This window comes from Sceloporus occidentalis, unplaced genomic scaffold (assembly GCF_023333645.1).
Source record: "Sceloporus occidentalis isolate IW3139 unplaced genomic scaffold, rSceOcc1.0.p SCAF_87, whole genome shotgun sequence".
Lineage (NCBI taxonomy): Eukaryota > Metazoa > Chordata > Lepidosauria > Squamata > Phrynosomatidae > Sceloporus > Sceloporus occidentalis.
In genome coordinates, this window is record NW_028317067.1 from 718,672 (window position 1) to 733,914 (window position 15,243).

At 45.0% G+C, this 15,243-nt stretch overlaps 1 protein-coding gene across 1 annotated transcript; it reads left to right on the forward strand.

Annotated features, from left to right (window-relative positions):
• The first annotated feature begins 637 nt into the window (after positions 1-637).
• LOC149284851 (lysine-specific demethylase 5C-like) lies at positions 638-15,011 on the forward strand. Its single transcript, XM_089496023.1, has 26 exons — positions 638-781; positions 3,720-3,797; positions 4,718-4,840; positions 5,376-5,546; positions 5,640-5,777; positions 5,990-6,055; positions 6,425-6,548; positions 6,777-6,946; positions 7,102-7,260; positions 7,356-7,475; positions 7,609-7,767; positions 7,856-8,037; positions 8,145-8,307; positions 8,427-8,546; positions 8,803-9,179; positions 9,260-9,384; positions 9,849-9,999; positions 10,424-10,520; positions 10,613-10,968; positions 11,063-11,201; positions 11,454-11,633; positions 11,943-12,083; positions 12,171-12,692; positions 13,968-14,022; positions 14,105-14,307; positions 14,706-15,011. The coding sequence occupies exons 1-26, from the start codon at positions 638-640 to the stop codon at positions 15,009-15,011; spliced, it is 4,569 nt and encodes a 1,522-aa protein (XP_089352149.1).
• Positions 15,012-15,243: the final 232 nt, after the last annotated feature.

Below are 15,243 nucleotides of genomic sequence, written 5' to 3' on the forward strand. Positions count from 1 at the left end.
AGGTGGTATTGTAAGGATCGTGGGTCACATGACAGCGCTGTTACGTTCACGTGGATGGATGCGCAGAACCTATACATGTATACTTTAAAAATGAGTCTGCGTTTGTGTATCTGTATATTGGTTCTATACGATTAAGCGATCCTTAACCAATGCTGTATTTACGGCCCATATGGGGAAAGTGGTTATATATCGCTGTCGGGCACCACCCGTAGGCCGCCTGGCACAGAATGGGTTAAGAAAGAATGCCTGCTCTCTAAGGATACAGTGGGACTGCGGTATTTGTTGCCACTGACTGATACTATTAACGAAGGGCATATAATCAAAACGATTGTATTGAATTGGAAGAGAAGCTTCTTGTTTTAACTGATCTGAGACCTACTTTGTTTATTAGGCAGGACAAAGAGACTCGTTCCCAGGACGCCGATGACATCTCAACGTCGGGGGTCCGGGGCTAATATTACCCTCATATTGGGCGAGTGTGGCGGCCTGCGGCGGGCCTGATACTCCAGTGATCCGTACCTTCTCATCACACCCTCTGGTGCTATTGGCTTGAAGGATAATGCTGTGATCCCGGCCCTCACTCCTCCCTGTGGATTTACAATACATGGTTTTTGTAACCGGTGACTCACAATAGGATATGGAGTCTGAAGATTTCATTCCTCCCCCAGAATGTCCTGTTTTTGAGCCAACATGGGAAGAGTTTGCCGACCCTTTGGGGTATATCGCTAGGATTAGGCCTATTGCAGAGAAATCGGGTATATGTAAAATCCGCCCGCCTGTGGTGAGTATGACCCGTTACCTTCGCTTCACCAACCTTCCTTCTCAAATGACTAAGTGGTCACGGAATTGTCCGTATAGTTATTATGTATCTTTTTTTATTATTATTTCCGTGAGAACCTACTGAGTCTGGCAGGTCTCCCGGCTTACAGAGCATCGTCTGTACTTAAAACCTTGTGTTTGGAATAAGGGAGAAGCGAGTTTCGTCACTCCGAGCAACATGGCTGCATTTTCCTCACCCACACAGTGTAACACATGGCCCTGCTTTCCATATGACCTAAATGCTTTATTTAATACTTTTTTTCTTTTTTTTTTTTTCTTCTGGAAACCTCCTTCATGCCCGGTTAGGCTTTGATTTGACTACTGTGCATATTACCTAGGTAGTTAATACCCGATAGCCACGTCGGGCTTCCTAGATCCAACCGAGTCTTAAGGCAGTGGTGTGATATAAAGCTGAGGCAGGCCGGTAACAGAGATTTAAAGGGCACGCAATTGCGTAATCACATATGTAAGATGCCCGAAGTCCTCTTTTGTTCTCCTTATCCTTTGACCCTAGAAGAGCAGCACGTTTAAGGAGCTGGTTGTAATAAGAGGCCAACCCCACCCTTCTGTTAATAGCCGCACTCTCCTACAATGTACGACATGGCTGCTGAGCGAGAGCCTTTGTCTACAGAGCAGCAGGAGGGAAAAGGCCGGAAACTGCGGGCATTACATGGCCGGTGACCTAGGCAAAGGGTCACTATGTGTTACTATGTACCGGCAGCGACTGTCTCAACGCACGGCAGTGTGTGGCTTGGTGGTGTGTTTTAAGGCACCTGTGCTGATTGGGATTTCCCTTATCACACTGTCCAGGGTGCGGGGTCCCACTGTGTCCATTTAAAAGCCAGTGGCCCGCCTCATAGATGGATAGATTGCTCTGATCTACATCTCCTTAAGTCTAACTTTCTAGAAGTCCCAAAGTAAAACATGAGATTTTGACGGCCACAATCCTGGCTAATTTTGATATGTATCTATGTGTGTGTATAACATATATATATATGTATTATATAAAAATATAATCTCTCTAAACAAAAAACTTTAGCAACAGTTAATATTCTGATCGTGCATTTCTTTTCTTTTCATGTGTTTAGAGTATTTTTGCTTCCCTCAAGGCCTTGAGGTGTTCGCCTTGGTTTGGTTCTGCTGCACCCGTTTAAATTGCACACTTTTCTGATAATTACATAAGTTGTCCGGCCGTTTACGGATGTATCTTTTGTCTGAAACATTAGCACCGGTGTTTTGAGGTGCTTCACGTTCATTCTTGCTGTGAAAGGCTGGTAATTATGTAGGCCCGGGTAATAGCCGAAGAGTTTCATTTCATTTTACAGGACTCGATGGGGTTTTGCGACCCTACACCGTAAACTTCTATACGCGTGTATTGCTTGGTGTGCTACGTACGTTGCTGTACAGGTTATAACAGGCTGCGGCTGCGTTAACCCTCGCATGAGTTCAAGCCGCTCCCACTGATGGGATAGCCCTGAACTGTCCATTATCCAGTCCATCGCTTCTCACGTAGGCAGTGAAATTCTGAGCGCTGTACTCAGCGGTCTGTCCTTGCGTGACACTCTGGGCCAAGCCCTGCTCGCTTTCTCAAGCCGTCCACTAGGGCATTTTTTTTTTTGTACCTCCTGTAGCTCAGCAGAGGGGTTTTTGCGTGTAAGGGATACTTTTTTTCTTGAACTAAAACTCTGTTAAGCTAATGTTTCCCTTCAGAACCCCCTAGAGATGCTCTTACTAGCGCCATACATCACCATTCATCCCACCTATGCGTAATCAAGCTTTGACTTTCTCTACAGAAGTATTATGTGGTAGGGTAAGTCTTCGACCCAACAGATATATCTGTCCTCTAGGGACGGCTAAGATATTCTATCATAGTGAAAAGCGCTTGCAGGAAACAATATTCCGGCGTTTTTTAGTTAGTCGCGTTCAGTAGGACAATCCTAGGTGCTTCGTGACAGGGCTGGGCAAGTTGGTGTGGAAGTTAAAAGCTAGACGGGCAAATCTGGGAACCAGCTTTATCATTTTAGGAGCCATCAAGATGAATATGAAACAAGACAAAACAAGTTCTGAAACAACGCTAAAAGTTAATCTCTTAAACTTTGCCTGAACCTTTACGGCCCTTCTGGACTTCATCTCGCCTTCACCTTCCAGGATCTCTCTGCTACATGAAGCCACATTTGTGTTTGTCTTTTGTTGGGCAGATTGCTGCTTTCTGTGTTTATTATCCGCATGTATTTTTCCTGGTTTGTCTTCCTGTACTCCGTGAATATCCTTCCCCCCTTTGCCATTGAGTGTAAAGCTAGGCGTGGTGCTTCAATGCCAAACATCTTATATTTCTTCAAAAGAGCTCTGAATCACAGGATACTCGTTAATGCTGGTGACAAACAATATCATTACGGGTGATCATGCAGTCGCTTGTGTCATAGCTTTTGGTTCCAAATACTGCCGTTAATTAAGTAGAGAAGAGAAACTTGTTGCCGTATCCTGCTTCGGTCACTTTTTCCAAATACCGGGTTTCACAGACCTAAACCTGTTAGGATGAGCATTATTACTCCTCTCCCCATGATGGAACCTGGTTCTTTCAGACCTTTCGAGCATGGAGACGAGAGATTGTAGTGCAACTCATAGAATGTAACCTTTTTATTGTAGCGAGACCATTGCTTTCCATAAGGCCACTTTACAAACTTGGTAACCGAATCACTTGTTATAAATGCACCATATTTCACAGATGCAGGACAAGTATGTGACGTGCTTTAAGATGCGACCTCTGCCTGCGTCCGGGGACTGTAGTAAAATGCTTTAGGTTGTGTGTCCTAAGACTTCATTTTTAACTCTGCCTTTAACGTTTTCTCGTTCGGGCTTTCTGTGACTTCTGTACGTAATTTGACATCTTTGTCTTGCAGGACTGGCAGCCACCATTCGCTGTAGAAGTTGACAACTTCCACTTTACCCCACGTATCCAGAGGCTTAATGAATTGGAGGTAAATATACGCTCGTTTTGAGGAGAAGCTGGAGAGTGTATGGAGAGAACGTAACCATTTTCTGCCGGCTGAGCTAAATACATGGAATTGGTGGTTGGGGGTGGGGGGGGCAACAGCCATACGACAGGCAGGTTTCTAGTAGCGAGGCCAGTCATAACCATAGCCACGTTTGGAGAGCTCAGCTAAAAATGGAGGTGTACCAAGTTTTTGTAAATGCCAACCTTTACAGATGCATTACTGTACACGTCATTATTTTCTTCTCAAGGAGAAATGTGTTTTCCCATGGGACTTCCCTTTTAAATAGAAAATCTATTTTTAAATGTTTTAGTGCTTTCGGTTTTAGATCATCATTTTCTGATTTCAGTAGTCCTTCCAAACCTTACTACGGTGGTTCTGTACGATGGAGCTTTATACTATTGCGGGGCCCAAGCTCAATTCAGCCGTCTAACACAAAGCATTGCCCACCTGGTTCTTGAATTACTAATATCGTCATGTTTCCTAATCATGAGTGTGGCACAAAAGTCTTCTACTCACGTTGTGTATTTCAATTAAAAATCACTCGGCTCAAAACAGTTTCTCACTTATTTTAAGGGCACTTTTTGGAGTGCTGCCCTAGTAAGTGAAAAAAGCAAAAACATTCTGCCCTCTTTGCAATTACTTTTTATTTTCTGTTTCTGTGCTGTTTCATGGGGGGATTTGCAGTTGTCATTTCTGAGGACGGCACAGTGGGGTACGTTGTCCTGCTGTCTGCTCCTGGCATCTGCAGGAAAAACGTAGCGATGATCAAATTCCTTAATCCCACCAATAGTGACCTCGAGAAACCGTGATGGAAAGTCAAGTGGTGGAGCAACTCCTTTCGTGTCCGTTTTTTATTTTTCCTGATATTCATAAACTCTCTCTTCTTGCTAATGCACTCACAGGCAGAAACCAGAGTTAAGTTAAATTACTTGGACCAAATTGCTAAATTCTGGGAGATCCAGGGATCCTCTCTGAAAATCCCAAATGTGGAACGCAGAATCTTGGACCTCTACAGCCTCAGCAAGGTTAGTGAATCTGTTTTATTGCTGGGCTAGTCTGCTCGCTACATTCCCAACGTTGGTGGTCTTCACCCTTACATCAGATAGGTTTTTGCATGAAATCAGGTTGGTTAAACACTGCATGCAAGATAATATTTACAAGACACACCTTAATCAACTGTATTAACGGCATAAAGGAGACACGGTCTACTAAACGTGACTGCATACAGTTATCTAAAGCATAATGCTTAACACAAGATGGTGAAGCATAACGGGATTGGGCATTTTACAGAGTATGGCCGTAACTCCTCGCAGTATCTAAATAATAAGAAATATGAACAATGAGAGCATTTACGCTTGAGTTAAGAACGTCTGCTGTAATCCTTATAAACACTATTATCTGCTACTTTTTGTAGTAAGCGCTAGAAATTGGTATTACAAGCTGTGCAAACTATGTATAGTGGCTGAGGACAACCCTTATGGAAGATTACTGCTTGGGGTGTTTAGTACTTCATCTGACTTTCATTAATTGACCCCGTTTTTATTCCCCCCCCCCATTAAGATCGTCCAGGATGAAGGAGGTTATGAGCTGATCTGCAGAGAGCGGAGATGGGCCCGTGTGGCACAACGTATGGGGTACCCCTCAGGGAAAAATCTTGGCTCGTTATTACGTTCACATTATGAACGCGTCATCTACCCTTTCCATATGTATCAGTCAGGAGCTAACCTGGTGGTAAGACAGGAATGTGTGTAGGTGGATGACTTATAGGTACCTCATTCGTTAACTAGGTCTGGGTGTTTAGTTATGGTCATTTGTTTGTTTTAGGACTACGGAGAAAGACCACGCTATGACAATGAAGAGAAAGATAAAGAGTATAAACCACACAGTATCCCTCTGAGGCAGTCTGTACAACCATCAAAAATCACCAGCTACGGGCGGCGTGCAAAACGCCTTACCCAAGAGGTGAGACCCCTCCTCGATTTCTAGTTTCTCCCCTGCTTTTTTGATTCCTGAGGCCGCTCTAGCGGGTGAAACTTCCATCAGACCTATGACGATTTTGGCCCTGATGCTGTGTGGTTACTTTCTGGCAGGATGGTGTGTTAAGGAGGCTACAGGGCCGCTTGCACCATGACAAATCTCACACCATCTTTCCATGTTCTTGTCCTTTCATGCAGGACCCTGACAGCTCAGATCCTGCCTCTCTCAGCTCTCCTCAGCCCCCCGAAACATCACCATCCTGGGTATACATAACAGTCTTCTGTGTTTTTGTTACTCCTTGCCCTATAACACCCTACTTTGTGTGTCTCATCATCTAACCTTTAAATCAGGGTAAAATAGTTTTTTCTAGAGAGTAGATTGCCACATGTCTTTCTGATGTCTGTATTATATTTCTCCTGGGGCTTTGTGTTGGAATCCTCATTCTCCTTTTTTACATAAGTGTTTTCCTGCTATATTTGATCATATTCCCAACTGCAAGTGCTTATTATTGAGGTTTTGGTGTCCCTTTGGAAATCCAGACTGTGTGTGTATGTGTGTGCGTGTATACAGAGAATGTTTTTTTTTTTCTATTTATTAAAATTACTCAACCTTTCCTTGCAACAAACCATTAGCCGGAGCCCACTGAAGAAGACATTGAAAAGAACCCAGAGCTGAAGAAACTTCAGATCTATGGCGCAGGACCTAAAATGATGGGTTTAGGACTGATGGCAAAAGATAAGAATCTGCGCAAGAAAGGTAACTAGCTAGTCTTGCAAACTGTAGGAACGGAGATCATGAGTTAAAGGGGCCGTTTTTTATTTTCCTTGTAAGTCTAAGCTTGAGAAGCATGTGTAGGAATTGGCCAGATTGAGTGATTACCCAGAAAGCATTTGTTTCAATTGGAAAGCTTAAGCGTCTTCTACAAGCGATTTTTGGAGCCTGAAATATTATGCTTTAAGTCTGTTATTCCTTCGCTTGCTTCAGAGAATGATGTCCCAGAATGCCCACCAACGCTAGTAGTTAAAGAAGAAGTTGGAGTGGATGGACGAGGAGAGCCAGGGGAAGTCCACATAAAGAGGGAGCGCTCCATCAGCCCTGAGCCCTGTACCAAGATGACCATGAGATTGCGCAGGAATAACAGCAGTGCTCAGTTTGTAAGTCGTGTGTGTGTGTGTATATATGTGTGTGATATATATATATATATATATATATATATATATATATTATAGTGTGGGTATGTATATAATTAACTTAATCCAGCAAGTTAATCAATGACCTATCATCACTTACTGTCGGCATCCTCTTTTAGGTGGACTCCTACGTTTGTCGGATATGTTCCCGTGGTGATGATGACGACCGTTTGTTGCTATGTGATGGCTGTGATGATAATTACCATACATTCTGCCTCCTACCTCCTCTCCCTGAACCTCCAAAGGGTATCTGGCACTGCCCCAAGTGTATCATAGCAGTAAGTTTCAACTCTTACGGAGACACCAGCATTTTAAATAAAATGATTTGTGAAGGTTTTGCGAGTACTTGACTCTACATTCTGTGTTCTAACAGGAGTGTAAGCGTCCCCCTGAAGCCTTTGGATTTGAGCAAGCAACGCGAGAGTACACTTTGCAGAGCTTCGGCGAGATGGCAGACTCTTTTAAGGCAGATTACTTCAACATGCCAGTGCATGTGAGTTTTACTGTCTCAACTGTGTTACAAATGAGCATTTATTCTCTCTGATGTCCTAATTTATCTTTGTGGTAATGAGGAATGTTCCTGTTCTGTGACATCTTTACATTGTTGGCCATTTCTCTTGCTCTAGATGGTACCTACTGAGCTTGTAGAGAAGGAGTTCTGGAGGTTGGTCAATAGTATAGAGGAGGACGTCACGGTGCAATATGGTGCTGATATTCACTCCAAGGAGTTTGGCAGCGGCTTCCCTATGCTGGACGGAAAAACCGAACTTACTCCCGATGAGAAGGTGAGTTTTTTTTGTTTGTTCCCCCCCCCCCCCTATATACAAATCTCATTATGCGTTTGCCGTCACTCAATTATCCCTTATTCCTTAGGCATATGCCACCTGTGGCTGGAATCTGAATGTGATGCCGGTGCTAGAACAGTCTGTGTTGTGTCACATCAATGCTGACATATCCGGCATGAAGGTCCCCTGGCTATATGTCGGTATGGTGTTCTCTGCTTTCTGTTGGCATATTGAGGACCACTGGAGCTATTCTATCAACTACCTCCACTGGTGAGTGTCCGCCTATGTGTAACATTCTGTAGGCTAAAATAAAAAAAAAAATCTACATTGGTTTGGCTTTTCTAATGGATGCGTCCTCATTGTCTCCATATGTTCAGGGGTGAGCCAAAGACATGGTATGGGGTGCCATCGTCTGCAGCAGAACAGCTCGAAGAGGTGATGAAAAAATTGACTCCAGAGTTGTTTGAGAGCCAGCCAGACCTCCTCCATCAGCTGGTTACTCTCATGAACCCAAATACCCTCATGTCACACGGGGTGCCGGTTAGTACTCTTTACTCTTACTCATTTTATTGATTTAGTTCCTGGTTTAGTCCTTGCATATTATTCCATCTATTTGTTTCTCCAGTGGTATTCATACTAAAGGCTTTGTTTGTTCTCAGGTGGTGCGGACTAATCAGTGTGCTGGGGAGTTTGTAATTACGTTTCCACGGGCGTATCACAGTGGCTTTAACCAGGGTTACAACTTTGCAGAGGCAGTCAACTTCTGTACTGCTGACTGGGTAAGTCCGTTCCCGGCCCCTTAGAACTGGTCTCCTGATATGTGAATCGATTGAGAAGAAACAGCAGATCTCTGTATATCTGCACCCTGCCATAAACTATACTTACATTTTCCCCACTTTCTATGTTCTGTGTTTATAACCGATAAAACCGACTTGATGCACACATTACTAGGTGTTTGATTTGACTATTTTCATCTTCGGAAAATTGCGATGCTCCCGCATTGTAGCCAATACTGTATTCCTTCTACATCTCCAGCTTCCTGCAGGCAGAAAGTGCATTGAACATTACCGACGGCTGAGGCGGTACTGCGTGTTCTCACATGAGGAACTTATTTGCAAGATGGCGGCCTGTCCCGAAAGACTCGACATGAGCTTGGCTGCTGCTGTTTACAAAGAGATGTTTCTGCTGGTGCAGGAGGAGCGGAGGCTGCGCAAAGCGCTACTAGAGCGAGGAGTAACTGAAGCAGAGAGAGAGGCCTTCGAGCTTCTTCCAGACGATGAACGCCAATGCCAGAAGTGCAAAACGACATGCTTTCTATCCGCGCTGGCGTGTTATGACTGTCCCCAGGGCCTTGTGTGCTTATCCCACATTGAGGACTTATGCCAATGCCCACCAGCTCGCCAGTATCTCAGGTTAGTGAGAACGTCACCTAATGTAAGATGCGTGCTGTGCTCTTCAGTTCTTAGGATAACCAACAAAGTTCTTTCTTCAGGTATCGTTACACATTGGACGAGCTGCCAGCCATGTTACTAAAGCTCAAAGGCCGTGCTGAGTCTTTTGACACATGGGCTGGCAAAGTGCGGAGAGCGTTGGACGTGGAAGACGGCAGTAAGATAGGTGAGTCCTAAACCGATTTATACCTTGTTAAGACTTGAAAAGGAGGATCTAATTAGCTTTCCTTGGTAAACTCCCACAAAAAACAAACAAACAAACCCTTTTCTACTCCATAATAGACATATCCTTATTATAAAGATACATTATGGGACTCTATATGTGTCTTGACTGCTCCTGCAGTGTGTAGTAGTAATTGACCGACACTTCAGCGCTGTCTTCTAAAACTGGATGGGATCACTTACTCTGATCTCATTTTAAAAACTTTTGTTACATTTATTAAAAGTTCCTGTTGCTTTTCCAAGCCGCAAGCTAACGCCATTGGTGAGCACCTACACCCGAATTAGCTTTTGGATTAGGAAGCATGTTGGGTTTTCTCAAACTTTTGTCTCCAGATTTTATATTTTCTAACAATGTGTGCGCGTCTGTCATCTTTCCTCATTTTAATCCAGTAACACTTGTCCTTCCAGAACTCGAGGAGCTCCGTACTTTGGGTGCTGAGGCAGCAGAGAAGAAATTCACAGAGAACGAGCTACTTCAGCAGTTAAAAAGTACAATCAGAGAGGCCGAAGCGTGTATTAAGGAAGCAGAGCAAGCTCTAATCAGATCCAAGCCAGAAAGGTATGCGTCGTCCATGTGTGCGACGTGGTTCTTGTAAACTGATGCATCTCATGTAATATTATATTTTATATTATAATAATGTCGTGTCATTCAGTGACGTTAATGCATATGTGCTCAAAATCCAGGCAACACCAAGGTAAACCTTGCTGCAACTGCCCCCTGTCCCTGCACAGAAAAGCATAAGTCTACAGGGAGGTTGTGCCATTGATGAATTGAATTAGTAGGTGTTGTAATTCTGCCAGGCCCCAAAAGATTTGGTGAAATAATTATCCCTCGTGAGGAATCCGGCTTAACTAATTGGGGTTTCCTTTTCTAATGCTGGGATTGCTTTGTTCTGTTACTATTGGTGATTGTAGCGCTTATTCTCTGTCACTCTTTATTACCCAGTTTTAATTCTGTTTGCATCCGTTTCTTTTCTTTTTAGGAGCAGTGAAGCTGTAATCCCTCTTGGGCGTTTACAGAAACTCGTACAGCGTATGCATTCTCTGCCTTGTTTCCTCAAACAATTGTCGCCTCTTGAGGTAATCAGCAGGTCTTACTTTGTATTTCTGTTGAGAGCTTCTGCTCTGATCCATTTCTTATACCTGCATTTTTCTATCCTCCGACCCCTTAGGACCTGCTGGAACAGGCAGAGACCTTTCAGGAAGCGGCACAGAAGTGTTTGCAGTCTTTTCCAGAGAGCACCGCTCAGCTGCAGGAGATTCTAGAGCAGTCCCAAGAACTTGGCGTTGGGCTTCCTGAAGCTGAACAACTGCAAAGGCAACTACGTCAGGGCGACTGGCTGGCCAGCGTACAGGCTGCGCTCGGCGTAGGCAGGCGTTGCACGCTTCAGGAGATGCGGTCGCTTCTTCAAGACTCCACGGAGGTGGCAGAGAGTCCGGCAGTGGAGAAGGCACGCGCTGAACTCCAGGAACTCATCTCTATAGCCCTGCGGTGGGAAGAGAAGGCTCAGATGTGTCTTGAAGCCAGGTATATTCTTTTTATCAGTTTTTTTTTTTTCTTTTCTTCAGTGCTGTGTTTTATACTTGTCCTCATCCAATTTTAATTCCCCTTGCTCCTGCAGACAGAAGCATCCTCCTGCCACCTTAGAGGCCATCATTAAAGAGGCAGAGAACATACCCGTGCAGCTCCCCAATACTCTGAGCTTGAAGGAAGCTCTGTGCAAAGCTAGGGCTTGGAGTGCTGATGTAGAAGAAATACAGGTGAGAAGCCTTTTCAGACACGGTCATGGTCTTGTGCCAGGTGTGAGCACCCATTGGCAGGGATGTGGACCTTGTGCAGTCCTACATGTAGGCATCTCAACTTGCTACACTGACAGCTGAAGAACTGGCTGCTTTTCCTCCTTCTTTTCTGTCTTTAAAAATGTCTAAGTATAGTGGTTGGAAACTAATCTGTATTGAAGGAACACATAACAATTTTGTAAAGTTCACACTATGACTTGTTTCTCTGTTCAGAGTGGAGATCACTATCCCTGCCTGGATGACCTAGAAGGGTTGGTGGCTGTTGGCAGGGATCTCCCTGTGAAGATGGAGGAGCTGCATCAGCTGGAAGTCCAAGTTGCTGCTGCTCATTCGTGGAGGGAAAAGGCAGCAAAGACTTTCCTAAAGAAAAATTCCTGTTACTCCTTACTTGAGGTACCGTCTCCCCTCAACTGTGTGCTCCTTATGGCTCCTTCCTTCCTCTCAAGCCAGTCTTTGCCATCAGATCTCATGCTTGCATCTGTTGGGAGCATGATTGAAAGCTGGTGTCTGTGAAATGTCCGCTTATTGATTAAGCAGCTCTTCATGAGCTCCGGTGCAGATGCTCTTGTAGTTACCCAAACAATAAAATATTGAGGTCTCTTACCCCAGCGTCTGCAAAAACTATGACCTTGTCATCAGCCTGTGAGTTTTTCCCACACCGCTCATCTCTTGTTTGACTTTCTGCCGTCGATTGCTTTGCAGGTGCTATGTCCAAGTGCAGATGTTTCTTCTGATGCAGGCAAGAGGTCACAGTGGAGAAAGGAGAAGGAGCAAGTCCTCTACCGGTCCGACATTGAGAGCTTGGGCCTGACCGCACAGGATCTGCGGGACCCCGGCTGTATTGTGAGTGACGTCCTTGTTACATGCGTGTCTGAAGGAGTGTAGTGCTATCTCACCCTGGGACTGAATTTTCCTTGCTCTCCCTTCCAGGTTCTGGCGTTTAAGGAGGGTGAACATAAGGAGAAGGCTGGGATTCTGAGACTTCGTGCAATGAATCCCTCCCTGGAAAGAGGATTTGTGTGTGTTTGTGGGGAGCCTCCAGGGGAGCTCATGTTACGCTGTGATCTTTGCCAGGACTTATTCCACGGGCTTTGTGTTCCCGGCCCTAGACTTTCATCTCACCGTGGTGCGCACTCCTCCCCATCTTTGGCCTGGTGGGAGTGGGACGCTCGCTTCCTTTGCCCTCTGTGCGTCCGATCGCGGCGCCCTCGACTGCAGACTATTCTTTCTTTGCTGGTGGCTCTTCAGAAATTACCTGTGCGCCTACCAGAGGGGGAAGCCTTGCAATGCTTAACTGAACGGGCAATGAGCTGGCAGGACCGTGCGCGAAGGGTTTTGGCGACGCCAGAAATCTCCTCGGCAATCACAACGCTAGCGGAGCGGAGACAGAAGATACAGCACTGTAAAGACCCACAAGCACTGAGAGAGACTTCGCAGAACGAGCAGAACCCAGTATGTAATTTTTGTTTCTCGGCACAAGCCTTGGCTTGTCGTATTGTATAGGTGCAGCTTCTCTTTCTGGATGTACAGTCGTGTAGGTTGGTGCAGACCGTTGCGTTGCTGGTGTGTTCTCGAAAAGGTCTGTGATTTCTGCTTGTCTTGGGCCTGTCAATCCCCGCTGTTAAGAAAGGGACATAGGCATGAAGGGGGACAAAATATCTCAGGGTAGCAGAGGGTCGCGTGGTTCACACAAATGCCCTGTTCGTTGCCGGGGACCAATATTGGGGAAGATGCATGGCTCAAAACAGAGCGATTCTCTGGGCCACATAGTGCTATAAATGCACCTGCTGGTTATTAGGTGGTAGTGCACCTACCAAAAATAGTTATTTGCCCCTGCAGAGATGGAGGATGGGCAGGTTAGTAGAAGAATCCATGCATTGTAAATGTAAACATCCTCCGACACGCAGTGTCTGTGACCTCATCTTCCTCCTGTAATCGGTGGAGAGAATATGAACGGCGTTTTAAGGTCTCGATGTCTGTCTGTCTGTCTCTTCTTACACACTTCTAATGACCGCTCTTGTGGAGCCGTTCTTCCCGCCACGTTGGCTTACATCCCACAGTCCCAGCTTCTGACCCGCAACGGGGATCGCATTACACAAGTGAAGACGGCTGATCCTGTTACCCCGAGATTAGATTGCTGTGGGAGGCAGTCACTGTCTGGGATAATGTGGAAGATGGAAAATATAGCTTTCTGTTGATGAGTAGAGTATAAAAGCCGCTTCCTGTATGTGCTGCGTTAGCCAAACAGCCCTGCTAATAATACACGTTCCCAACATCGGGCCAGATTCATGCCCTATTTAACCACATCTGGCCCAAATTGGCTAAAATGTTTTTGGTTTTTTTGTAATGTGGGTGTGTTTGGTTTCTTATATATATAGAATTATATATATTTTGTGGGTTGAGGCAGCGTCACAAATCGGCTTTAATGATGTAGAAAACCAGGTAAATCAGGGCGCTGGTTGGGTTTGAAAAGGTATAAGCAAAAGAGAATGGATTGCATTATAACATATTATATGATAAAAAGATCGTCTGTGAATATATCTTTTTTTTTTTTTTTTTTAATTTAGAATTATCTGTAGATAAATCACTAATTTAATTCCTGTCTCTTATGAGCCTGTGTTGCTGGGAATAAGCCAGTGAATGCTTTTGTTTTCTCCATCTCTAAAAGCAATCGTTATTATAAATGCTCCGTACATGTAGCTGATGAATATATTTGTTTCTTGGCAGGTGCCACACGAAAACGGAGACTCTCACTCTGAGAATGGCACATGCGCGATGCCGGGTAATATATCGCTCACGTACCCCCCCAGCTGATCTGTGGATGTGTTGTCTGTATGTAACTAATGCTTCTGATCTCCTCACAGATTTAGATGCGATGACTGCCTTGCTTCCCCGCCTCGATAAGTCCGCAGTCATGGAGTTGTCTCTGGGTTCCAGGGCGCTGCTGGAAGATCTGATGCTGGAAGGCGATCTGCTGGAGGTGACCCTTGAAGAAGAGACAAGCATATGGAGACTACTGCAAGCATCGCAGCATCTGAACATGGAGCGGCTGCGTACTTTGATCGAGGTAATCCTTATGCTACAAGAATTCCGTCAGTCATTCCTTGAAACATTTGGTGACGTCCCACTAAGCCTTCGTTAGCTTGAATACAAGAGCCTATTACGTGTCTTTAGGGAATTAATTTCTCTGTGGATTTAATTTTCCTGTAATAGGGTCTTTGTGAAGTTCCACGTAGTAACCGATTAATACACAAGGTCTCAATGGCTGCCTAGGCCAGCAAAAATTATGTGTTTGTCCCTGTCTCCCAGCTCTTGGCGTACTAAGTGCCTCAACTCTGCGGCTTAGCTGATATTGTAGTATTTTGTTTGAGATGGATGTCACCGGCTAGCGTTGCCACGGTAATTTGCCTACATGTTAATGTTGTATCAAATCTCGGCATTCTAATGTCCTGATTTTTCCATCAGATTGAACGGTGTGAACGGAGAGCGTCTCGACTGAAGGGCAAAGACCAGGAAAAGCGTAAGAAGCGGAGGAGTGAGCGCAGCGAGGGGTATCCTCCTCCGCAGACCCCCAAGGAGGAAATGGGACCAAAGAGAAGCCGCAGTGACATCCGAGCGCGTGAGCCTTCCACGGACGGCGAGCCCCTGAGAAAAGCAGCGAGTGAAACAAGTCAGAATGGAGGAGAGGTGAGAAGAGGAAAGAATCGGGGGTCCCCACGATGTGCTCGCCGTCGCTTTAGTAACTTGGAATGTGTTGATGGCGATCTGTGAAGCTGAGCTAAAATTTGCATGGGGGGGGGGATTTGCATGTTTTTTTTGTTTTAGGTATATATTTTTTTGTTAGCATTGCTGCCTATTAACCATCACTTTTTTGGGGGTTTCCATCGTATTGATATATCCTCCAAATAAATGCATCTAAAAATCTAAATTATGCTACTTTGTAGGGAAATGCGTAACGCGCGTACTGTGAGAGTAACCAGTATTTCTCCCTCTGATAAAATGT

What these genes read in the sequence shown, in the direction of transcription:
- LOC149284851 (XM_089496023.1), top strand. Translation starts at nt 638, where the DNA reads ATGGAGTCTGAAGATTTCATTCCTCCCCCAGAATGTCCTGTTTTTGAG. An exon ending in AGAGGCTTAATGAATTGGAG is followed by an intron (nt 3,798 to 4,717) that starts GTAAATATACGC and finishes ATGCACTCACAG; the next exon opens with GCAGAAACCAGAGTTAAGTT. An exon ending in CCTGTTACTCCTTACTTGAG is followed by an intron (nt 11,634 to 11,942) that starts GTACCGTCTCCC and finishes ATTGCTTTGCAG; the next exon opens with GTGCTATGTCCAAGTGCAGA.